General features: G+C 48.0%; 1 protein-coding gene and 1 non-coding gene across 2 annotated transcripts in view; both read right to left on the minus strand.

Moving 5' to 3' along the window:
- The window catches only part of MACROD2 (mono-ADP ribosylhydrolase 2), a 1,708,848-nt gene that overhangs the window by 257,565 nt on the left and 1,424,387 nt on the right, over positions 1 to 26,896 (minus strand). The window contains exon 9 of the mRNA XM_060230846.1: positions 16,877 to 16,958. Coding sequence (XP_060086829.1) covers positions 16,877 to 16,958 — 82 coding nt within the window. The remainder of the gene's footprint in view (positions 1 to 16,876; positions 16,959 to 26,896) is intronic.
- TRNAT-CGU (transfer RNA threonine (anticodon CGU)) lies at positions 10,127 to 10,193 on the minus strand. Its single transcript has one exon. It is a non-coding gene; the product is annotated as a tRNA-Thr (tRNA).

The following is a 26,896-nucleotide window of genomic DNA, read 5'->3' on the forward strand; positions in this document are numbered from 1 at the left end:
TAGAAATATATGAAAGTGCTTTTGAGAAATAATCTTCTATAAGCAGTTTGTAGCAAAGGAGTGTTAGCTTGCAGAGAGAAAAGGGAACTGTGAAGGGTCATTGACCTTTCTAAACCGCAGGGTGAAAGCGGTGGAAAGAAGCCTAAAAGGAACCGTGACAGGTGCTGGAAATGGAGCAAGAAGATGTGTGTGTGTGGGTGAAATGTTTCTAGAAAAAGGGAACAAGGGTTTACAGAAGCCCTAACAGGGGCCCAGAAAGCTGAAAAACAACCCGAAATGTGATTAAAATGTGACGTAGGCACCTTCCCACAAGAAGGAGAACATGAGTGTTTTGAGCTGGCAGTTAGGGTGAAGAAACCCAATAAAAGGCGGCAGGCAACTGTAATTCGCTGCTCAGAGTTTAGAGTCTAGACTCTCTCTCTGATGCCCGTGTATAGAGCGCTTATGCACGTTAAATAAAGAAGCTGTTTTCCTGATTCCTCGTTTCCGCGGCCTCCGTTATTGATCCGGCAGAAATTGGTAATGTATGAATAGGGTTTCCCTGCAACATAACGGTGTCAGACATGCAGACTGGGGGTAAAATCAGGCCACCAAAGGGCTCCTATCAGGCTCCAAGCAACTGGCTGTCATCTGCTTCCTTCTCCCTCTCTCTTGCTTCCTTCTGCATAACAGCTTGCTTTGCAAGGTTTGCTCAATCACACAGGAGCTACAGAGCAAAACCTCTGTTTTATCCATTGGCTGATGCGCCTCCCTTGGGGAGGAAGGGGGGAGGGAAAGCTTGCTTTGCAAGGCTCTTTCAACTGCACAGTGGAGCTACTGAGCCAAGCCAATCTTTCTTCTATTGGCTGAGGCTCCCCCCCCCAGTCCCCTGGGGAAGGAAGGAAAGAGCCAGAGCTTCCTTTGCCCAGTTTCCTGGATCCCATGGGAGAAATACAAAAAGAAAGCATCTTTAAGATCAATGAGTGCTAACGTTTTAAGCATGTTTTAAGTTTTTTACAAATATATATTTGTTTGTCTGTGTTCTCTATAAAATTTGTATCTCTGCTACCTAGGGAGGTGGGGGGGTGGGCTCCCTTCGGGTGTCCGCCCCCCCAGGGAAAGTGCATGCGCAATACATCGCCTATCCTTTCCTGGTGTAGTGAATGCTGCGTGGTCACTGTCTGGCTATGCCTGGCAGATGGTCACTGCAATGGTCTCTCCTACATCACTGCATCCGTGGCAACACCTTCTCGCTGGTCCCCCCCATTTTCACAGAGTTTGCCACGTCATGGTGCGACCGAATGTCCGGCGGTATAACCGGATGAGCAGGCTGGGCTCACCAACCTCGCCAGCCAAGAGAAGGAAAACTCTAACATCAAGCCCGGGCAGACAGAGTTCGTTAATGTAACATCTACCACCTGGAGGACTCGCTGACGGCTTCCCGGCTTACTGGGCCATGGCAGATGATTCCATGGTGAAAGGGTGGAGCCAGTACTGCGCACACTGCACTTCACCTAAAAATTCCTCTGCGCAGGCCTGAAGGGTATCCACATCCACAACCCGCAACATACCAAGTCCTGCAGCAATGGGCAAGGGGCGAAACGGCAGGTGGAAGATGCCACTGGAAGCCGCAGTCCCGATCCTGCATGTAGGCGGTTCAGGGTATTGGTCGCTTGATGCTGACCCGGAGACGAAAGCATTTTTCGGCAGCACCCTGAACGACCAAGCAGCCTTATTTAGGGACAGCACTGCTTGCTCTGTATGGAGAGGGGCCTAGAAAAGGTGGCCTAAACAAAGCTCGTCTCCCCACCCCCCAGTTGGCTAGCCGCGGTCAACGGGCATCCTTACTTGCGGTCGAAAAATAACAACAAAGAAAAGGCATGCACCTGTGTGCAAAGTGTGCAAAGACTAAAGCTTGCGTGTTGGAACATCAGAACCATGCTTGACACAGTAGACAGTGGTCGCCCTGAACGACGCTCTGCTCTAGTTGCCCACGAACTTCTCAGGTTGAATATTGACATAGCAGCTCTCAGTAAGGTCCGTTTCCCTGAGGAAGGTAGTCTTCAAGAACACGGTGCTGGCTATACCCTCCACTGGTCAGGTAAGTCAAAGGCTGAGAGCCGCCTTTCTGGTGTTGGCTTCATGGTCAGGAACTCCATTGCTTCTAAACTCGAAAACCTGCCAACAGGTCACTCAGATCGCATCATGTCTATGCGCCTCCCACTTCAAAACAAGCAGCATGCAACACTCTTCAGTGTGTATGCCCCAACCCTTCAAGCAGATCCTGCAGAAAAGAACAAGTTCTATGCTGATCTACATTACCTCGTACGGAAGACCCCTACAGAGGACAAGGTGATCATCCTTGGTGACTTCAATGCCAGAGTAGGTAAAGACTCGGAAGCCTGGAAAGGAGTACTTGGCAAACACGGCATTGGCAACTGCAATGATAACGGGCGCCTCCTGCTAGAATTTTGCACAGAGCATCAGCTCACCATTACCAACACTATCTTCCAGCAGAAGAACAGTCTGAAGACAACCTGGATGCACCCACGGTCCAAGCATTGGCACCTTATTGACTACATTCTGATGCGCCAGAGAGACCTTCGAGACGTCTTACACACTCGAGTAATGCCCAGTGCAGAATGTCATATGGATCATCGTCTTGTATGCTGCAATCTCCATCTTCACTTTAAATCTACACCCAGGAGAGGAGGTATCCCCCGGAGGAAGTTTCAGGTTGGCAACCTTCAGTCAGCCGAAGTTAAAGCTGCCTTCCAGGCAAAACTCCAGACAAGAATTGAGGACGCCAGTCGCCTCACAGATCCTTCTCCAGAAGCACTCTGGGAACATCTAAAAACTACCATCCTGTTGACCTCTGAAGAAGTCCTCGGGTTCTCCACAAGGAAGAACAAGGACTGGTTTGATGAGAACAATCAAGAGATCCAAGAATTACTGGCGAAAAAGAGATCTACCTACCAAGCACATCTTGCTCAGCCCTCCTGTCCCAGGAAAAAAGCAACCTTTCGGGCTGTATGTAGCAACCTTCAGCGCAAGCTTCGAGACATTCAGAACGAGTGGTGGACCAAGCTTGCAGAGAGAACCCAGCTATGTGCAAACACTGGTGATTTAAGAGGGTTCTACGAAGCCCTGAAGGCAGTATATGGTCCATCATATCAGACTCAGAGTCCCCTGCATAGTGCAGACGGCCAAGTGCTCCTCACAGACAAGGCATCCATACTGAACCGGTGGTCGGAGTATTTTCAGGTTCTCTTCAGTGCCAATCGCGTACTTCAAGATTCAGCAATCCACCTCATCCCGCTTCAACCAGTGAAAACAGAGTTGGATGAGATCCCCACCCTAGAAGAGACTGTTAAAGCCATCAAGCAACTGAAAAGTGGCAAGGCAGCAGGAGTTGATGGAATCCCACCAGAGATCTGGAAGCATGGGGGCATAGTATTACATAGCACACTTCACAAAGTACTTGTCACCTGCTGGGAACAAGGAAACTACCACAGGACTTTCGCGATGCAATCATCATTACTCTACATAAGAACAAAGGGGAAAAGTCAGACTGCTCCAACTACCGGGGGATAACCCTGCTCTCCATCGCAGGCAAAATCCTTGCTAGAATACTTCTGAACAGACTGGTGCCCGCCATTGCAGAAGAACTCCTCCCAGAGAGCCAGTGTGGCTTCAGGGCTAACAGGAGCACCACTGACATGGTATTTGTTCTCAGGCAGCTCCAAGAGAAATGCAGGGAACAGAACAAGGGTCTATATGTGACTTTTGTCGACCTTACCAAACCTTTTGATACCGTTAGCAGGAACGGCCTGTGGCAAATCTTGGAACGTTTAGGATGTCCCCTAAGGTTCCTCAGTATGGTCATCCAGCTACATGAAGACCAGTGAGGCCAAGTCAGACACTGCAACGATCTCTTGGAGCCCTTCCCAATAGGCACAGGTGTAAAGCAAGGCTGCGTTCTCGCGCCAACTCTCTTTACGATCTTCTTTAGCATGATGCTTCAAAGAGCCGCAGTAGATTTAGATGACGACAATGGTGTCTACATCCGCTATCGCACCGATGGCAGCCTGTTCAACCTGAGGCGACTAAAGGCCCACTCCAAGACAATGGAAAAACTTATCCGAGAGCTACTGTTTGCTGATGATGCTGCATTTGTCTCCCACTCGGTATCAGCTCTGCAGCATATGACGTCCTGCTTTGCAGAGGCTGCCAAGCTATTCGGCCTAGAAGTTAGTCTGAAGAAGACACAAATTCTCCACCAGCCTGCACCCCAGGAAGATTATCACCCTCCTTGCATCACTGTGGGTGAATCAGTTTTGAAGACAGTCCAGCAGTTCAGCTACCTGGGGTGCATCATCTCCTCAGACGCCAAGATCGACAAAGAGATTGACAATAGACTGGCAAAGGCAAACCGTGCATTTGGCCGACTGCATAAAAGAGTGTGGAGCAACAAGCATCTGAAAAAAGGCACAAAGATCAATGTTTACAAAGCGGTTGTGATGACAACCCTCATCTACGGCTCCGAATCGTGGGTTTTATACCGTCATCACCTGCGACTCCTTGAGCGCTTTCATCAGCGCTGCCTTCGCACCATCCTCAACATCCACTGGAGTGACTTTGTGACCAACACTGAAGTCCTCAAGCGGGCAGAGGTTACAAGCATCGAGGCATTGTTGTTGAAGACGCAGCTGCGCTGGGCAGGGCATATCTCCAGGATGGAAAACCACCGCCTTCCCAAAATTGCCCTGTATGGCGAACTTTCCACCGGCTATCGAAATAGAGGGGCACCAAAGAAGAGGTACAAGGACTCCTTGAAGAAATCTCTTGGTACTTTTTGCATTAACCATCACCAGTGGTCTGACCTAGCCTCAGATCGCAAAGCATGGAGGCACACCATCCACCAGGCTGTCTCTTCCTTTGAGAACGCACGCATAGCTGGTCTTGAGGATAAAAGGAGATTGAGGAAAAATCGTATTGCTACAGCACCAATCCCAAATCAGACTTTTCCCTGCAGCCACTGTGGCTGGACCTGCCTGTCCTGCATTGGTCTTGTCAGCCACCAGTGAGCCTGCAGCAGACGTGGACTACTGCACCTTTCTTAAATCTTCATTCGTGAAGTCAAGCCGAGAGAGATCTCTGCTACCTAATCTTAAATAGGTACACACATGGCCCAGCCCAACATGACTGGGCCCAACCTGACATGGCCCGGCCCAACGAGGTCTCATTTATGTCAGATCCGGCTCTCATGAGTTCAACACCCCTAATCTAGAGGCAGAGTGGTGGAGTGTTTAAGAGAGCGGACCCGAGACTGGAGAATTGGTAGAAAATGAAAATGTTTGCAGAAAACCGGGGCTGGCCCAAGAACACTTAGCAGGCTCACGTGGAGGAGTACTCAGATCGCAAAGCATGGAGGCACACCATCCACCAGGCTGTCTCTTCCTTTGAGAACGCATGCATAGCTGGTCTTGAGGATAAAAGGAGATTGAGGAAAAATCGTATTGCTACAGCACCAATCCCAAATCAGACTTTTCCCTGCAGCCACTGTGGCTGGACCTGCCTGTCCTGCATTGGTCTTGTCAGCCACCAGTGAGCCTGCAGCAGACGTGGACTACTGCACCTTTCTTAAATCTTCGTTCGTGAAGTCAAGCCGAGAGAGATCTCTGCTACCTAATCTTAAATAGGTACACACATGGCCCAGCCCAACATGACTGGGCCCAACCTGACATGGCCCGGCCCAACGAGGTCTCATTTATGTCAGATCCGGCTCTCATGAGTTCAACACCCCTAATCTAGAGGCAGAGTGGTGGAGTGTTTAAGAGAGCGGACCCGAGACTGGAGAATTGGTAGAAAATGAAAATGTTTGCAGAAAACCGGGGCTGGCCCAAGAACACTTAGCAGGTCTCACGTGGAGGAGTACGGAATCAAATGCAGTTCTCCAGGGAGACAGATCTAGATGGATAGCCTTGTTAGTCTCTCTGTAGCGGTGAGCAGTAGCTGAAGGGACAGTAGCTCAGTGGTAGAGCATCTGCTTGGGAAGCAGAAGGTCCCAGGTTCAATCCCCGGCATCTCCAAAAAAGGGTCCAGGCAAATAGGTGTGAAAAACCTCAGCTTTAGATCCTGGAGAGCCGCTGCCAGTCTGAGAAGACAATACTGACTTTGATAGACCAAGGATCTGATTCAGTATAAGGCAGCTTCGTATGTTCATATGAACTAGAGCCCTGTGGCACAGAGTGGTAAAGCTGCAGTACTGCAGCCGGAGCCCTCTGCTCATGACCTGCTCATGACCCAGCAGAAGCTGGTTTAGGTAGCCAGCTCCAGGTTGACTCAGCCTACAATCCTTCCAAGGTCGGTCAAATGAGTACCCAGCTTGCTGGGAGGAAAGCGTAGATGACTGGGGAAGGCAATGGCAAACCACCCCGTAAAAAGTCTGCTGTGAAAACGCTGTGAAAGCAACATCACCCCAGAGTCGGAAACGACTAGTGCTTGCACAGGGGACTACCTGTACCTTTTTAGCAGTAGAAAAGAGCACCTTAGAGAATGAAAAAAAAAATTGTGGTAGGATATGAGCTTTCATGAGTATTGTACTGCTCTTCTGTACCACTACACACCTACTAACAAGGCTACCCATCCTGCATTATCTCCCTGGAGAGTTGGGTTTGATTCCCCACTTCTTCTCCAGTTGAGTACTGTGTCGCGTTCTGTTCACCGCACCTCGAAAATGATATTATAGCATTGGAAAACGTGCAGAAAAGGGCAACTGGAATGATTTAAGGGTTGGAACACTTTCCCTATGAAGAAAGTTTAAAACGCTTGGGGCTCTTTCGCTTGGAGAAACGTCGACTGTGGGGTGACATGATAGAGGTTTACAAGATTATGCACGGGATAGAGAAGGTAGAGAAAGAAGTCCTTTTCTCCCTTTCTCACAATACAAGAGCTCGTGGGCATTCAATGAAATTGCTGAGCAGTCCGGTTAGAACGCATAAAGGGAAGTCCTTCTTCATCCAAAGGGTGATTAACACGTGGAATTCACTGCCACAGGAGGTGGTGGCGGCTACAAGCATAGACAGCTTCAAGAAGGGATTGGATAAGTATATGGAGCAGAGATCCATCAGTGGCTATTAGCCTCAGCATATTGTTGGAACTCTAAATAATAATAATAATATTTTATTTATATCCCGCCCTCCCCGCTGAAGCGGGCTCAGGGCGGCTAACAACATTTTCATATAGTTATACAGTGTTTAAAATCACATTAGCTTTAAAACATTCCAATTAACCAAATACAATACAGATTTCCAGGTGCTAATTCCATTTATAAAATGATAGTAGCGAAAGTCACCCAACAACAGTCTCTCAGCCAGCAAAAGCCATCCTGAAAAGGGTGGTCTTGCAGGCCCTGCGGAACTGGTCAAGGCACCGCGGGGCTCGTACTTCTTCCGGGAGCTGGTTCCATAGGTGTGGAGCTGCGATGGAGAAGGCCCGTGTACGGGTATTTTGGAGTTTGGCCTCCTTTGGTCCAGGGATAGTCAGCTGGTTCTTCCCTGCTGACCTCAGTGCTCTCTGGGGTTCGTATGGGGAGAGACGGTCCCTCAGGTAGGCAGGTCCGCGGCCATATAGGGCTTTAAAGGTAATAACCAGCACTTTGTAACGAACCCGGTAAGTAAGTAACTGGCAACCAGTGCAGTTCGCGTAGCCCCGGATGTATGTGCTCCCATTTCGGAAGACTCTCTGTCTGGGGCAGAGATGTTCTGTATTTTTGGTGCTTGGGAGGGCAACAGTGGGAAGGCTTCCGGAGTTCTGGCCCCACTGATGGACCTTCTGAGGGCACCTGGGTTTTTTGCCCACTGTGTGACACAAAGTGTTGGACTGGATGGGCCATTTGGCCTGATCCAGCATGGCTTCTCTTATATTCTTAGTCTATGGGACCTGGATTTTGGCCACTGTGTGACAAAGAGTGTTGGACTGGATGGACCATTGGCCTGATCCAACATGGCTTCTCTTATGTGACATAGAGTGTTGGACTGGACGGGTCATTGGCCTGATCCAACATGGCTTCTCTTATGTTCTTATGTGACACAGAGTGTTGGACTGGATGGACCATTGGCCTGATCCAACATGGCTTCTTGTATGTTCTTATGTGACACAGAGTATTGGACTGGATGGGCCATTTGGCCTGATCCAGCATGGCTTCTCTTATATTCTTAGTCTATGGGACCTGGATTTTGGCCACTGTGTGACATAGAGTGTTGGACTGGATGGGCCATTGGCCTGATCCAACATGGCTTCTCTTATGTTCTTTTGAAGCCTGCTGGGTGACCCTGGGCCAGTCCCAGTGCTCTCCAAACTCTCTCAGCCCCAACTGCCTCACAAGGGGCCTGTTGTGAGGAGAGGAAGGAACAGCGATTGTAAGCCACTTTCAGACTCCTTTGGGTAGAGAAAAGCAACTCTTCTTCACACAGGCTTGATTTATTTCTTTCTCAATCTCCCTCAAGAACTGAGAAACTGCACATTCTCATCCTGGGATGTGTGGGTGGAATACAGTTGCTGCCATGTGCGCAACCATCCCGATTGCATTTGCCTATCCGCTCTCTCAACAAGACAGCAACGGTGGCATCAGAGGACAAAGCTGAAGTGCTAATGTGCCCACGGATCTGAGTACAGTATCTTGTTACACACAATCCAGCTTTGGTAAATAAACTTGAGGGGAGCAGCTGGCGAAAACCTGAGGTTGACAACAGCAAGTCCCAACTACAAAGAATCCAACAGCTGCCTCTGAAGGATCCTCTTTCATGGGCAATTTGTGCGCCAACGGCCTGACCTTCCAATGGCCTCCCCTCTCCATGTTCTTGTGCTAGATCCAGGGAAGAAATACTGAAGAATAATAAAGAGGCTACTACAGCTTTAGAAACATGGCCACCGTAACAGATTTCAATCCTGCGCCCGAACCATGTCTTGTTTCAGACAAAATCGCGATGCAAGATCCTTCAGAAATAAGTTCCCTCAACACGTCACTGAAGAGATGTGGAGGCCATTTTAAAGACACAGTGGCCAATCAGTTCCTGTAAAGGGCCAACAGCAAGGCATAGAGACCAAGGCCTTCCTCTGACAGGAACATCAGAAGATTCCCACTGGATCAGCCCAACTTCCTGTCTCACACAGTGGCCAACCAGTTCCTCTGGAGAGCCAACAACAGGGCAGAGAGGCTGAGGCCTTCCCCTGATGTCACCTCCTAGCTCTGGAATTCAGAGGTTTATAATAATATCAGAAGAGCCTTGCTGCATCAGAGGAGCGGTCCATCTAGTCCAACATCCTGTCTCACATAGTGACCAACCAGCTTCTCTGGAGGGCCAACAATAGGGCATAAGGCCGAGGCCTTCATAAGAACATCAGAAGAGCCCTGCTGGATAAGACCAGGAAGGGTCCATCTAGTCCAGCTTCCTGTCTCACACAGTGTTCAACCAGTTCCTCTGGAGAGCTAACAGTAGGCACAGAGGCCAAGGCCTTCCCCTAATGTTGCCTCCTGGTTTTGGGTTTCAGAGGATTAGTGCCTCTGAATGTGGAGATTCCCCTCAGCCACCATGGGTGGTAGCCATTGATAGACTTATTCTCCATGATCCTATCAATCACCTTTTCAATTTGTTTTATTCCTGTGGCTATCCCGACATCCTCTTGTGCTGAATCCCACATTTTAATCACTTTCTCATTTGTGGTTGTCAAAAATATCCTCCCTTTCCTTTTCTGCATTCCTTTGACACGTGGCAGGCTAGTCTTTCCCTGGCCTTCCGCTGGCATGGTTTTGCCCGTTCTGCTCCATGGCCAGCTTGTTTGAACATATGAAGCTGCCTTATACTGAATCAGACCCTCGGTCCATCAAAGTCAGTCTTGTCTACTCAGACTGGCAGTGGCTCTCCACAGTCTCAAGCTGAGGTTTTTCACACCTGCTTGCCTGGACCCTTTTGAGTTGGAGATGCCGGGGACTGAACCTGGGACCTTCTGCTTACCAAGCAGATGCTCTCCCACTGAACCACCATCTCTCCCCATATCAGTATTGTCTACTCAGACTGGCAAGAGGCTCTCCAGGGTCTCAAGCAGAGGTTTTTCACACCTACTTGCCTGGACCCTTTTTAGTTGGAGATGCCGGGAATTGAACCTGGGACCTTCTGCTTACGAAGCAGATGCTCTACCACTGAGCCACCGTTTGACTTCTTCCAGTTCCCTGTTGTCATTTGCGTTGAATTTCTTTGCTGCCTTTTACACCATTAGTCATCCTGTCTGCCTTTCCTCCTGGGACTGCTGCGATAACAACTCTCCCCTAATCTACACTGATTCCTTCATCTGGCCATTACAGGCACCTTCAAAGACAGTGGGAAACGCTCTTAACTGTTTTTTTCAGGATCACAAAAAAGAAAGCCGTCTCCCCCCACCCACCACCCCCGATTAATTACTCTGGCATAAAAGCATGCCCTCCCATCACATAGCAGAAGAATTCTTTTTTTCTTTTTCTTTTTTAACCAAAGTGATAACAACTTCTACCTCAGGGTGGAATACACAAGATTGCACTTTTATTACAAATTAATTAGTTCTCGAGTCGCTAGCATTTACGCAGTTCACGCTGACCCTCCAAATCACGGAGGCAATTAGAATCACCCTCAGTTTAGAGCGTGGATTGAAAGGGGGGGGGGACAAAGACCACGTTCTTCTAGCTGCGCCTCGATGATTTGTAAAGGAAAAGGTAGTCCCCTGTGCAAGCCCTGAGTTGTTACCGACCTGTGGGGGTGACGTCACGACGTCGTCACGGCAGACTTTTTACGGGGTGGTTTGCCACGGCCTTCTGATTTGCAGGGAGGGATAATTGCCTTGTGTTTGGCACGACTAATATGAACTTCGCAACCCAGAGCGCGTGCCTTTACAAACCGCGGCCGTGCGTCAATATGGAGATGTCAAAAATGTCAAAACGAGTAAATAGATACGACAAAACAGATTTTTAGCCACCGTCAATGACCCAATAGCTGGGAGCAGCTACTGAATTTTCATGTGAAGATTAAAGCGGTGATTTACATTTCCGTTTGACTTCAGCACTTGAATAGTCTTGGCAGCAAAACAAGTGTCGAAAGGGATACAAACAAGGGGTTTTTTTTGTAGCAGGAACTCCTTTGCATTTTAGGCCACACTCCCCCGATGTAGCCAATCCTCCTGGAGCTTGCAGTAGGCCCTGGAAGAAGAGCCCTGTAAGCTCTTGGAGGATTGGCTACATCAGGGGGGGCGTGGCCTAATATGCAAAGGAGTCCCTGCTACAAAAAAAAGCCCTGGATACAAATATTCTTATTTTAATCATGGGAAAAGTCCCCTGAATATTATTCAAGGAAACCTGGTGTATCCACAAATCTGCAAGGTGCTTCGACGTGTGCCAAGTTCTCTGTCTCCTCGGACATGGACTGGATTTATGAACTGGACATACTGTAGATCTTGGCGGGCAGCCATGTTGGTCTGAAGTAGTGAAACAAAGTAGGAGTCAAGTGGTACCTTTGAGACCAACAAAGTTTTCTTCAGAATGTGGTTGGGTTGGGCCCCACCCCCAATCCCGGAGGTACTGAGAAACCCACATCTCCCCTCGCTCCTCGGGTTGCGGAGGTGGGCGTGACCCTACCACATTCTGAAGAAAACTTTGTTGGTCTTAGAATTGGACATGGGCACACTTGAAGCTGCTTTCTACTGAATCTGACCATTGGTCCATCAATGTCAGTATTGTCTGTTCTGACAGGAAGCAGTTGTCTCGGGTGCTAGGTAGACATCTTTAATATCACCTGCCAACTGATCCCTTTAACTGGAGTTGCCGGGGATTGAACCTGGGACCTTCTGCATGCAAAACAGAGGCTCTTCCTCTGAGCGATGACATTTCTCACAGTTCGTGTGGTTGCCTCCTTTTACAGGGATCTGATCCCATTGGAACTGCTTGAACGCACCAGCCCTGGGGAAATACCTTCTGGAGTCAGGTTGTCAGCTGTAGTTTTAGAACTACCTGGAGATCTGGGGGGCGGGGCCTGGGAGAGTGGGGTTTGGAAAGAGGAGGGACTTCAGCTGGGTATTGTGCCATACAGTCCACCTTCAAAAGTGGCCACTTTCTCCAGGAGAATTAATCCCTGTCACCTGGAGATCAATTGTTATTGCAGGAGACCTTCATCCATCATTTGGAGGTTGGCAAACGTATAAGAGTCTGCTGGGGGGATTCTACCACAGGCTTAGTTTCAGAGGGGAAGTAGGAGGTCATGTGATAGAGGTTGATTTTGGTGGCAGTGGTAGCATTTTGGGGGAATTGGGCAGGTTGTGTCTCCTGGCTCTAGGATTCAGAAGTTTATAAGAACATCAGAAGAGCCCTGTTGGATCTGACCAGTGGTCTGTTGTGGGGGAGGAAGGTAAAGGAGATTGTGAACCGCTCTGAGACTCTTCGGAGTGGAGGGCGGGATATAAATCCAATATCTTCTTCTTCTTCTTCTTCTTCTTCCATCTAGACCAGCATCCTGCCTCACACAGTGGCCAACCAGTTCCTCTGGACAGTCAACAACATGGGAAAGAGGCCGAAGCCTTCATGACAACATCAGAAGAACCCTGCTGGATCAGACTAGTGAGGGTCCATCTAATCCAGCATCCTGTCTCACACAGTGGCCAACCAGTTCCTCTGGAAGGCCAACAACAGGGCACAGAGACCAAGGCCTTCCTAAGAACATCAGACGAGCCCTGGTGGATCAGACCAGTGAGGGTCTATTTAGTCCAGCATCCCCTCATGCAGTGACCAACCAGTTCCTCTAGGAGGGCCAACAACAGCCCTTCTGAGACCTTCCCCTGATGTTGCTTCCTGCCTCTGACTGTAGTAGGCTTCATGAACCAGTCAAATCCCCTTGAAAAACCATCTATGCCCATGACCATCACTACATCCTCTGGCACTGAATCCCACATTTTAATCACTCGCTGTGGGATGCACTTCTTTGTGCCCATCCTGAATCTATCGCCCTTCAGCTTGATTGGATGCCCTTGAGTCCTGCTATTTTGGGAGAGAGAGAGAGACCCACACTTCTTCCATTGAGGATTTCTCAATAGAGATGTAATAGAGAGATGGATCCAAAGGAAAAGGAAAGGAAAGGTCCCCTGTGCAAGCACCAGTCGTTTCCGACTCTGGGGTGACGTTGCTTTCACAACGTTTTCACGGCAGATTTTTTACGGGGTGGTTTGCCATTGCTTTCCCCCAGTACTCTACACTTTCCCCCCCAGCACATGAAAAAAAAAAGGCAGGAGAAGGAGAGAGAGGGATCCTTTTAAAATTAAAAGGAAAGAGGGAAGAAATGGATACTGCTTTGCATAATAGAAGCCGACACTCCCACAGCGGGCTGGGAAGAGCTGTCTTGGGGTGACTCATCCCTTCGCAGGAACAGTTCCAAACTTATGTTTTCATTGGAACGCGGTAGAGTTTTCTGATTGAATACGAGATAATTCCCTGGATGTAACAAGCCAGATCAGGGGAAATGCATGCGGAGGGGGGGCAGGTGGGAATAGGATGACGGGAGATCACCCTTCCACTTTCAATCTCAAGACGAATTATGCATAATCCCTCTTGAAGTCCACGGCCTTCCCTTGCTGCAAAAGAGGGGTTTTAAAGGGTCTTTGCGGGATTCCGAGAAGGAGACAGTGAAGATTGTAGGGCTAACCAGCTATTTGTCCTACAAAGTTAATATGCCAATAGCGGCTGCTATTAGGATCTGTGGGTTGGGTGACTAAATGCCCACTTAAATCACTGCTGAGAAACAGCAGCTGCATCTGGGGAATGCACTGGGTTCGACATCAGTTCCCTCCGTACAGTTTACCATCTCCCAGGAACAATGATCTCAAAATCGTCTGATCCGGTTTCTAGTTCTCATCCAAAAAAAGAGAGGGGAGGGGGAAGTAGAAGTGGTGGTTATATCAGGGGTGGCCAAATTGCGGCTTTTGGTAAAATTCTAGCAGGAGCTCCTTTGCATATTAGGCCACACACCCCTGATGGAGCCAATCCTCCTGGAGCTTACAGTAGGCCCTGTATGAAGAACCCTGTAAGCTCTTGGGGGATCTGTGGGTTGGGTGACTAAATGCCCACTTAAATCACTGCTGAGAAACAGCAGCTGCATCTGGGGAATGCACTGGGTTCGACATCAGTTCCCTCCGTACAGTTTACCATCTCCCAGGAACAATGATCTCAAAATCGTCTGATCCGGTTTCTAGTTCTCATCCAAAAAAAGAGAGGGGAGGGGGAAGTAGAAGTGGTGGTTATATCAGGGGTGGCCAAATTGCGGCTTTTGGTAAAATTCTAGCAGGAGCTCCTTTGCATATTAGGCCACACACCCCTGATGGAGCCAATCCTCCTGGAGCTTACAGTAGGCCCTGTATGAAGAACCCTGTAAGCTCTTGGGGGATCTGTGGGTTGGGTGACTAAATGCCCACTTAAATCACTGCTGAGAAACAGCAGCTGCATCTGGGGAATGCACTGGGTTCGACATCAGTTCCCTCCGTACAGTTTACCATCTCCCAGGAACAATGATCTCAAAATCGTCTGATCCGGTTTCTAGTTCTCATCCAAAAAAAGAGAGGGGAGGGGGAAGTAGAAGTGGTGGTTATATCAGGGGTGGCCAAATTGCGGCTTTTGGTAAAATTCTAGCAGGAGCTCCTTTGCATATTAGGCCACACACCCCTGATGGAGCCAATCCTCCTGGAGCTTACAGTAGGCCCTGTATGAAGAACCCTGTAAGCTCTTGGGGGATTGGCTACAGGGGTGGAATTCTAGCAGGAACACCTTTGCATATTAGGCCACACACCCCTGATGGAGTCAATCTTCTTGGAGCTTACAGTAGGCCCTGTACGAAGAGCCCTGTAAGCTCCTGGAGGATTAGCTACATCAGGGGGTGTGGCCTAATATGCAAAGGAGCTCCTGATAGAATTCCACCCCTGCTCTTTCACAAATCTTGTGTGGCTCTCGAAGCCCCCGCAGCCCCATCGGCAATCTTGGAGAAGGCATTTGTCTCTTTTAATCACTTCTCCAAGCCAAGCCAGCCGGCGGCTTGGAAACTGCATTTAAAGCCAAAGTTGCTTTCCTTCCGCCTCTTCCCTCCCTCTTCCCATCTAGTTGCCTTCCTTGTGCCGCAGTTCTCGAACATCTGACATGCGGCATCTCAAACATCTCAAATCTTGCGGCTCTCAAACATGTGGCTCTTATGTTAAGCAAGTTTGGCCACCCCTGGGTTATATCTAAACCCGGCTGTAGAACACAGCCAAAGAGAATAACGTCCATTCCTTGCTTTTGCCGCAACAAGAAGAGTGATTGGATTGCAACCATCCCTTACGAACAGAGCCCTGACTTCCGAAAGCCCATGCTCTGCTAAAACTTGCTAATCTCTAAAGTGCTACTGGACTCAAACGTAGTCGTTTGTGACTGAAGTTTGCTCCATATGGAGTTTGGGTCATACACCGTCACTGAAACAGTTGTCATCTCCCTGAAATATGATTTAGGTATCGTAACAAACCATGTGCTAAAACCAAGTTGGCAGTGCGATTAACACAGGGACGGTGCACAACCTGATTTGAAGAGTAGATTAAAGGTTTAATTAGGAACTAACATACTTGATAGGGAAGAGGAGAGGCAGAGATAGGTTCCCAACTACATCTCTGTCTGAGAGAAGAGGGAAGACTGAGGTCTTCTTCTCTTCCTCTTTGTGGCGCCAGACATTGCCTTTTCCAACAAACCACACTATGGGTTCATACTAGGGTTGCAAAATCCCAAGTGGGAGCAGGGGATCCCCCTGTTTGGAGGCCCTCCCCCACTTCAGGGTCATCAGAAAGCGGGGGGTGGGGAGGGAAATGACTGCTGGGCACTCCACTATTCCCTATGGAGACCAATTCCTATAGGGTTTAATGACTTGATCCGTGGGTATCTGGGGCTCCTGGGGGGCCTCTGTGTTTTGAGGTAGAGGCACCAAATTTTCAGCATAGCATCCAGTGCCTCTCCTCAAAACACCCTCCAAGTTTCAAAAGGACCAGACGAGGGGGTCCAATTCTATGAGCCCCAAAAGAAGCTGCCCCTATCCTTCATTTAAAAGGTGTGTGATTCCTTTAAATGTGATGGCCAGAACTCCCTTCGGAGTTCAATTATGCTTGTCACAACCTTGCTTCTGGCTCCGCCTCCAATGTCTCCTGGCTCCATCCCCAGATATTTCTTAAACTGGACTTGGCAATCCTAGAGCCTATTGTAAGCTCTTGGAGAATTGGCTGCATCAGGGGGTGTAGCCTAATATGCAAAGGAGTTCCTGGTGCCATTTTAAAAAATAGGCAGTCCCCTGTGCAAGCACCAGTCGTTTCCGACTCTGGGGTGACGTCGCATAACGTTTTCACAGCAGACTTTTTTTATGGTGTGGTTTGCCATTATCCAGTCATCTGCACTCCCCAGCCCCCCGCAAACTGAGTACTCTTTTTACCAACTTCAGAAGGATGGAAGGCTGTCAACCTTGAGCCGGCTACCTGAACCCAGCTTCCGCCGGGATCGAACTGAAGTCGTGAGCGGAGAGTTCGGACTGCAGTACTTCAGCTTTACCACCCTGTGCCACAAGGCTGCTCCAGACTCTATCCCCCCCAAAAAAAATCTCCAGGAATTTCCCAACCCAGAGTTGGTAACCTTAGATCTCACTCATTTCATCAAGCGACGAGGCTATTCTAACGGATACGTCACGTTTCCATGTTTTGCATACCGTTTGGAAAATGCTAAGAGAACGATCATTTAGCCCTACGATCAATAAAGAACTCTAGAGAGAGAACACCGTGCATACATCCATGGGTCTCTGGGACAGAAAGAAAAATGTGGACCTACCCGTCGAGAAGAACTCATTCATTTTCTTCTTGTATATTTTGTAGTCAACCTCCAAAAATACGCAAAAAATGACACGATCCATCTGTAGGGGGAAAAAAGGATTCACAGTTCAGTTTTGTTTTAAAAAAAAAATACTGCTACCAGGCAAGCTTCACCCCCCTTCCGCCCCCAACTAAACAAGTGGTAAATACCATATATATTACAACACATTGGTTTGATTGCTGCCCTATAGGTATAGGGTTGCCACATTCAATTCAAGGAATATCTGGGGACCTCGGGGGTGGAGCCAGGAGATATTGACGGTGGAGCCAGGAGCGAGGGGGTGACACGCATCACTGAACTCCAAAGGGAGTTCTGGCCATCACATCTAAAGGGACCACACACCTTTTAAATGCCTTCCCTCTGTTGGAAATAATGAAGGCTAGGGGTACCTTTTTGGGGGGCTCATGGAATTGGACCCCTCAGTCCAACCTTTTTGAAACTTGGAGGGTCTTTTGAGGAGAGCTGTTGGATGCTGTGCTCCAAATTTGGTGCATCTAACTCAAAAAAACAGCCCCCCCCCCAGATCCCCAGATGCCTGCAGATCAATTCTCCATGATACCCTATGGGAACTGGTCTCCATAGGGCAGGGGTGGCCAATGGTAGCTCTCCAGATGTTTTTTTGCCTACAACTCCCATCAGCCCCAGCCATTGACCATGCCGGCTAGGGCTGATGGGAGTTGCAGGCAAAAAACATCTGGAGAGCTGCCGTTGGCCACCCCTGCCATAGGGTATAATGGAGTGCCCAGCAGAAATCCCCCCTTGCTTTCTGATGACCCTGAAGCGGGGGAAGGGCCTCCAAACCAGGGGATCCCCTGCCCCCACCTGGGGATTGGCAACCCTAAATAGGTATAATGTACCAAAGTCCACAGTTTGTTTCTGAAAGTGTGCCATCTCTCATAATGGAAAAGGTCATACATGTAAGAGCATCCATCTCAACAATGCAGAGAGATGCCATGTCATAAGAAGAAGAAGGAGAAGAAGACTGCAGATTTATACCCCGCCCTTCTCTCTGAATCAGAGTCTCAGAGCGGCTTACAATCTCCTTTATCTTCTTCCCCCAAACCAGACACCCTGTGAGGTATGTGGGGTTAAGAGAGCTCTCATGGAAGCTGCCCTTTCAAGGACAACTCCTACGAGAGCTCTGGCTGACCCAAGGCCATGCCAGCAGGTGCAAGTGGAGGAGAGGGGAATCAAACCCGGTTCTCCCAGATAAGAGTCCGCACACTTAACCATTACACCAAGCTCTCTTGTCAGCTGGTAGCTCTTCAATGGTATGATATCTGTAGAGGTTTTATTGGAAATGACCACTTTCAACAGTATCCTGCTCTCAGAGTGACAAGAAATATGTCTAAAAAAGAAGAGAGTAAGGGAACCGATTGATCCAGTTTTGGAGGGCAGTTGGGTGAGTCTGCAGTAGAACAATTAAGACTGGTCGAGTGGGATTGCATTTGTAAAACCCAATTCAGCAGAGTCTGTGGACAACAACCGACGGCTTGTGCAAGTCAACCTTCAACATTATGGAAACGATGCAAAGATATTCCTGCAGATGTAACAGGACTTAATGGATGTGTCCAACTGGGCAACGAAATTAATGTTCCATCTCACTGAAAAAAAGCATTTACGCTGGGATACTGGCTGTTTTGGAAAACACTCTGAAAGCTTTTTGTACAGTCATTATTTGCATAAGGCTGCCTGCACTTAATCTAGACCTCCAGAAGAATTAAAAATCCCAAAATGCCCCCAAAATACAGTCAGACGGCCCAGACCAGAGACAGCAAATATAACAATGCCAAAGAAAATGGCGCACACAGCCAGCCGTACAAGAGGAACAAAGAATACACAATGTTCATTCTTAACAATGATTCCTGAGAGGCTATCATATGTCAGAGGGGCTTCTTTCCTCTTTAATCGAAAGAATTAATCAAGGAAGCAAAACAAAGCATTGTGTTTCCAAGGCAAAGCTTTGGGCACAAGGAATTCAGTAGCTGAAGCCACACTCAGGAGGGGTTAGATTCTATGAATTCTTGGGTGGGTAATATCCAGGTCATCTCATAATATAGCCGCCCTGAGCCTGTCGGGGGAGGGTGGGATATAAATCAGATAGATAGATAGATAGATAGATAGATAGATAGATAGATAGATAGATAGATAGATAGATAGATAGATAGATAGATAGATAGATAGATAGATAGATAGATAGATAGATAGATAGATAGATAGATAGATAGATAGATAGATAGATAGATAGATAGATAGATGGATAGATGGATGGATGGATGGATGGATGGATGGATGGATGGATGGATGGATGGATGGATGGATGGATGGATGGATGGATGGATGGATGGATGGATGGATGGATGGATGGATGGATGGATGGATGGATGGATGGATGGATGGATGGATGGATGGATGGATGGATAGATAGATAGATAGATAGATAGATAGATAGATAGATAGATAGATAGATAGATAGATAGATAGATAGATGGATAGATGGATGGATGGATGGATGGATGGATGGATGGATGGATGGATGGATGGATGGATGGATGGATGGATGGATAGATGATGGATGGATGGATGGATGGATGGATGGATGGATGGATAGATAGATAGATAGATAGATAGATGGATAGATGGATGGATGGATGGATGGATGGATGGATGGATGGATGGATGGATGGATGGATAGATAGATAGATAGATAGATAGATAGATAGATGATGGATGGATGGATGGATGGATGGATGGATGGATGGATGGATAGATGGATGGATGGATAGATGGATAGATGATAGACAGACAGACAGACTGACTGACTGACTATCCAAGGAAGCATTCTCCTATTTGTTAATCTCCTAGCACTACCACTACTACTTCTGCTACTTCTACTTATTATTATTATTACTCTTATTACTCTTAGAACAAAGCAGTAGACAAGTGCACCTTTAAGACCAACTTTAGTTTTATTCAGAATGTAAGCTTTCGTATGCTCTAAGCAGACTTCTTAGTTGGTCTTAAAGGTGCAACTTGCCTATTGCTTTGTTCTATTGCTTCAGATCAACATGGCTGCCCACTTGGATCTTATTACTCTTATTATTCTTATTATTTACATTTGATGAATCGCCCTATCCCGGCTCTATCTATCTATCTATCTATCTATCTATCTATCTATCTATCTATCTATCTATCTATCTATCTATCATCTATGTCTGTCTATCTATCCCCTCCTACCTATCTATCTATCTATCTATCTATCCATCCATCCATCTATCCATCATCTATCCATCCATCCATCCATCATCCATCCATCCATCCATCCATCCATCCATCCATCCATCCATCCATCATCTATCTATCCATCTATCTATCATCTATATATATACACAGTCACAGTATGTGTATAAAATCAATTACATTCAAAAGATTACAAACTCTGATAGCATCTTTAAAGTGCTCTTATTCAGTCATCACATCACATCACATCAGGGGTGGGGGGATCCCCCCAAGAGGGGGTGGGGAGGAAAAGGTGCCAGCCTGGCAACCGTCGCCGTCCTCATGCAAAGGCTTGGCAGAACATCTCCGCCTTACAGGCCTTGCGAAACTGCAAGAGAACCCGCAGGGCCCTGGTGTCTTCTGGCAGAGCGTTCCACCAGGTCGGGGCCAGGACTGAAAAAGCCCTGGTCCTTGTTGAGGACAGCTGGACCTCTTTCGGGCCAGGGATCACCAGCAGATTTCGACCAGCGGAGCGCAACGCCTTTCCAGGGACATAGTCAACAGTTCAGTAGTAGTAGAAATACAGTGAATAATCATGGCTGATAGGATCCTGTAATCAAAACATTTGATATGTAAGTTCGTATGGGAAACTATCTTCAGCAGGGTTGCCAGTTGGGAGTGTGGTAGTGGGGTTCCCCAGTTGGGTCTTGGAGGACCTCTGGAATTACAACTGATCTCCAGACTACAGAGCTCACTTCCACTGGAGAAAAGGGCTGTTTTGGCAGTTGGACTCTATGATATTACACCCCCACATAGGTCCTGCCTCTCCATAGACCCTGCCCACCTCAGGTTCCACCCCCAGATCTCCAGGATTTGCCTGAACTGAAGTTGGCAACCCTTACCATTGGCCAAGGGCGTTTTCACATTGACCTTAATCAGCAGCGACGCCCCTCTTCACCGCGCAGGATCGGCGCGGATTTCGCACTGATTGCCGCAGAGCACCCGGAAGAGCCGGAAAGTCCCGCGGCTTTTGCGGCGCAAACGGAAACCGCCAAAAACCAGTTTCCACTTGCGCCGCAAAAGCCGCGGGACTTTCCGACTCTTCCGGGTGCTCCGCGGCAATTAGTGCGAAATCCGCGCCGATCCTGCGCGGTGAAGAGGGGCGTCGCTGCTGATTAAGGTCAGTGCGAAAACGCTCCAAGAGTCGCCATGTTACTTTTTACAACAAGCAGAGACGGCATGGCTTCTGCCAACCTAGGGGGTCACAGGATGTAAATGAGCTTCCATTTAGGATGGATCCCACCCTTACCCTGCTAGTCTATTGGCAAAGTTGGTAGCCTTTATCCAGTTTCAGAGTCTTCCTCCAATTTAAATGGCTACTCTGTGGGAAGAAAGAACTCTTATACTGGAGGAAAGATTCTTAGGCTGAGGGGAGGTTCTTTGAAGGGTCTGGGACTTCTCACTTTAGAAAATAAATGACTTAGGGGGACATGATAGAGGTTTATAAAATTATGCATGGGGTGGAGAGGGCTGACCAAGAGAACATTTTCTCCCTCCTCCCAAAATACTAGAACTCAAGAACATAAAATGAAGCAGTAAGTTCACAATGGACCAAGGAGATACTCCTTTACACAGAGAGTAATGAAAATGTGGAATTTTCTATCAGAGGATGTAGTGATGGCCACAAGGATAAATGGCTTGAAACTGGGATTAGATAATCCAGTTGGCTCAAGGATTTGCTTATTTCATTCATAACATCATCATCATCATTATTATTATTATTATTATTATTATTATTATTATTATTATTATTATTATTATTATTATTATTATTATTATTATTTAATTCACCGGAGCAGTAACATGGTAATGTAACTTTGCGGCCTACTCCAGTAGCTGAGGCAGATGGATTCTTTCTCCAGAGACAACACTTGTCAGTTTATGAGAAGCATTTAAGTGCTATTAATCATTCAGAAATAGAATGTCTAGGGATAGGCTACCAACAAACCCTCACTGTGCCAAATGCTGCCTGAAATACCAGCGGGAGGAAATGCAGGGAGCAGAATTGGGGATTTCACTGGCATCAGTGTACTGAAGTCACTTCCAATAAAACCTGGAAGTGAAAAAACCCTCTGTTGTTTTACCATAGACATTCTGAAAAGCCTAGAGCGTCCAGTGACATCACTTCCGGGTTTTAACAGAGTGAAATCGGCACACTGGTGTCATGTTGCCACACCAGGCCCCACCACTTTTTGTTCACAGGTGTTGCCAGCTGTGGCCTGGTAATCCTATATAGGGGCGCACTTAGGGTTGCCAAGTCCAATTCAAGAAATATCTGGGGACTTTGGGGGTGGAGCCAGGAGACTTTGGGGGTGGGGCCAGGAGACATTAGGGGTGGAGCCAATATCAAGGCTGTGACAAGCATCATTGAACTCCAAAGGGAGTTCTGGCCATCAAATTTAAAGAGATGGCACACCTTTTCAATTCCTTCCTTCCATAGGAAATAATGAAGGATGGTGGCACCTTCTTTTGGGGCTCATAGAATTGGACCCCCTGGTCCAATCTTTTTGAAACTTGGGGGGTATTTTGGGGAGAGGCACTAGATGCTATACTGAAAATTTGGTGCCTCTACCCCAAAAAACAGGGGGCCCCCCAGAGCCCCAGATACCCATGGATCAATTCTCCATGATTTTCTATGGGAATAAATCTCCATAGGGAATAACAGAGTTCCCAGCAGACATTTCCCTCCCCTCCCCCCACTTTCAGACGACCCTGAAGCGGGGGGAGGGCATCCAAACCAGGGGATCCCCTGCCCCCACCTGGGAATTGGCAACCCTAGGCCCACTGCGTATTTATTTATTTACGTTATATTTATATCCATTCTATGCAGACTCAAGGCAGCTAACAACATAAAATAAACAATAAAAAAAAGGTAGTCCCCTGTGCAAGCACCAGTCGTTTCCGACTCTGGGGTGACGTTGCTCTCACAACGTTTTCACGGCAGACTTTTTATGGGGTGGTTTGCCATTGCCTTCCCCGGACCTCTACACTTCCCCCCCAGCAAGCTGGGGACTCCTTTGACCGACCTCGGAAGGATGGAAGGCTGAGTTAACCTGTAGCTGGCTACCCGAACCCAACTTCCGCCAGGGATCTAACTCAGGTCGTGAGCAGAGAGTTCGGACTGCAGTCCTGCAGCTTTACCACTCTGCACCACGGGGCTCTACAATAAACAATAAGCAATATTAAAACAATAAAACAATCAAATAAAATTGCAATGGTGCTACTTTGTCTATTCAGGCGGATCATGTAACAGGCGGATCATGTAATATTTTCCTCCCTCAACGTGTACAGTTCCTAGGCAGCTAGTACTGAAGCGCAATAGATCCAGATGCGGCGGCAGCCCTCTCCAGCTGGATGTTATATGCCACCCAGAGCAGCTCAGTCTTGCAGGCCCCGCGGAACTGCGTAAGCGTTAGAGGTCTCGTCTTGGAACATCTCCTGTCTGCATCACAGCACCCTTCTGTTTCCAAAACTTTCTCTCCATCGATGTGCTTCGTTGTTCCATTGGCTGCCCCTGGAGAGGCATGAAGTATACACTCACGATGGGGTTGCCAATCTCAAGATTTCAGCTGGAGAGCTCCCATTATTTCAACGGAACTCCAGGTGACAGAGAGCAGTTCCCCTGGAGAAAATGGCGGCTTTGGAAGGTGAACTCTTATGGCACTATATCCCACTCCCCTCCCCAAACCCGTCCTCCACGAGCTACATTCCCAAATTCTCCAGGTATTTCCTAACCAAGAGCTGGTAACTCTACTCATACAACCAGGACTTTTTTTTAAAAATAAAAAATATTTATTTAAGTAAATTTCTATTCCACCCATTCCCCATAGGGCTCAGGACAGAGTAAAACATATTGTTGTTGTTGTTCAGTCACACAGTCGAGTTTGACCCTTTGTGACTCCATGGATCAAGTCACGCCAGGCCCTCCTGTCTTCCACCATCTTCCGAAGTCTGCTCAAATTCATTTTAGTTACATCAGTAATGCTGTCCGTCCAGCCATCTCATCTTTTGCCGTCCCCTTCTTCTTTTGCCTTCTGTCTTTCCCAGCATCAGGGTCTTCTCTGGTGAGTGCTCCCTTCTCATTGGGTGGCCAAAGTATTGGAGCTTCAGCATCTGACCTTCCAAGGAACAGTCTGGGCTGATCTCCCTTAGGACTGACTGATTGGATCTTCTTGCAGTCCAAGGGACTTTCAAGAGTCTTCTCCAGCACCACATCTCAAAAGCATCTATTCTTCTGTGCTCGGCCTTCCTTATGGTCCAGCTCTCACAGCCATACATTACTACTGGGAATACCATCGCTTTGACTATATGGACTTTTGTTGGCAGGGTGATGTCTCTACTTTTTATTACACTGCCCAGGTTCGCCATAGCTGTCTTCCCAAGGACCAAACTGTCTTTTAATTTCATGGCTACAGTCACCATCTGCAGTGATCTTGGATCCCAGAAATGTGAAGTACAACATATAATAAAACAATAAAATACAATAAAAAACATTCTATAAACAGACAACTCAACAGCATTCTATAAACAGACAACTCAACAGCACTCCGATTACCATGACATCACATATTGCCCAGCCTAGCCATTTCACATCATGATATCTCATGGGGATGGCAATTTTTATTCCAATTCCTAGCACAGATGACAGTGCTGGCCGGGGAGGCCAACCAGATCAAGAATAGATGCCCACAGCCTCAGCTAAAAGCCTGGCAGGACAGCTCCATTTTACGGGCCCGACGGAAGGCTAACAAGCCAGATAGGGCCCGGATCTCAATAGGGAGCTGATTCCACCAGGTTGGGGCCAGGACTGAAAAAGCCCTGGCCCTAGTTGAGGCGAGGTGGTCGTCTCTTGCGTCGGGGATGGCCAACAGATGTTGGGAGGCCGAACGTTATGAGCCCCTGGGCATATATGGAAAGAGACGGTCCCGCAGGAACTCCTTTGCATATTAGGCCACACACCCCTGATGTAGCCAATCCTCCTGGAGTATACAGTAGGCCTGCACGAAGAGCCCTGTAAGCTTTTGGAGGATTGGCTACAGGGGTGGAATTCTAGCAGGAACACCTTTGCCTATTAGGCCATGCACCCCTGATGTAACCAATCCTCCTGGAGCTTACGGTAGGCCCTGTACAAAGAGCCCTGTAAGCTCTTGGAGGATTGGCTACGGGGTGGAATTTTAGCAGGAGCTCCTTTGCATATTAGGCCACACACCCCTGATGTAGCCAATCCTCCTGGAGCTTACAGTAGGCCCTGTACAAAGAGCCCTGTAAGCTCTTGGCGGATTGGCTACAGGGGCGGAATTTTAGCAGGAGCTCCTTTGCCTATTAGGCTACACCCCCCCTGATGTAGCCAATCCTCCTGGAGCTTCCAGTAGGCCCTGTACGAAGATCCCTGTAAGCTTTTGGGGGGCTGGTTACATCGAGCGGGGAATGTGTGTGCGGCCAAAAAGCCCGGCATACAACATTCTATAAACAAAATATACTTTATAAATTGGATTGAAACATCCAGACCTGCAGGGTTTTTTTGTCACTCTTCCACGGCCTCTTCCTAGAAGTTTCACGTCCCTCTTGTCTAATGAGGCAACTTTCGAGAAACCGAATTGTTTCCCAGCCCCGGGAAACTTTCCAAGCAGCCCCTGCACGTTATAATCTCGAGATGAGTCAGTGCCATCCCAACGTGCGAAGGAAGTGTCCTATTTTTAAGCGTGCCGAAAATGCTGCGTTGACAGCTCGGATCCCGTGTTTATCTGATTGAATGGCATGTGTTGGCAGATAGTAAATTTGAAATTAAACCATATTCCCGCATCCTGCCTGTCAGGAAAACTTTTGTCCTGGCGACCCAGATAAAGTAAAGTTGGAATCCGGTCTGTAGAAAGTAGCACTTCTTTCCTGCGCCAAGTCTATCCAAGCCAAGTGACACACACACACCCCTTTTTAAAGGAAGATTGCTCCGATACTAACTCACAAAAGCCCTTTTAGACCCCTGGGACTGCCTTTTGTGATACATTTCTGATTCTACCTGAGAAAACTCTTCTCCCCGCTCCTGGCTGCAAAATGCCAACTTGATTAGATGTTTCACGCTGTCTCCCCCCCACCTCTTTTTGAGGCAGGAAGATGGAGACACTTATCAGACCAGGCTCATCAAGTAGCCGGCCTACGTCCTTAGACAAGCGCCTGTTTCTTCCAGGGCCAAGGGTGAGCTCCAGTTGTCTGAGGAAAAGGCTTAAAGAGCTCACCCAGGAAGGCATTGTGACTCGCTCTTGATGGACAGCTCTGTTTTCTGGAGTCTGAAGCTCACAGCATTTCGACTCCCCCCCCCCCCGTTCGCCCCCCCCCCCCCGAGACTTGATTAAATTTTGCTGGCTTCACAGCTATGAATAAGCAGATCAAAGGCGCCCTAACTGAAGAGCACGGCCGCAAAGCAAGACGGAAGTTCAATTGCATTAGCTTTTCACTCAGAAGGCAACTTCACAGCTCGGGGGCTGTGGATCATATTGATCTTTTCTTCTCCGAGGCCTCTGGTAATTCACAGAGCCTATTTAAGATCTGAACTGCTCTTCTTCTGTTTTTTTTTTTTTTTGTCACCTAGAATGCTCAATGAGCATTGGTGGTTTTCAGGTCCCTCCGTAGGACAATGGGCCGAATACGTTTTGTGGGGACCAATCGGCATTCTAAAGTAGACGTTTAAATCTAGTCGCGGAA

This window comes from Heteronotia binoei, chromosome 1, assembly GCF_032191835.1.
Source record: "Heteronotia binoei isolate CCM8104 ecotype False Entrance Well chromosome 1, APGP_CSIRO_Hbin_v1, whole genome shotgun sequence".
In the NCBI taxonomy this organism is placed as follows: Eukaryota; Metazoa; Chordata; class Lepidosauria; order Squamata; family Gekkonidae; genus Heteronotia; species Heteronotia binoei.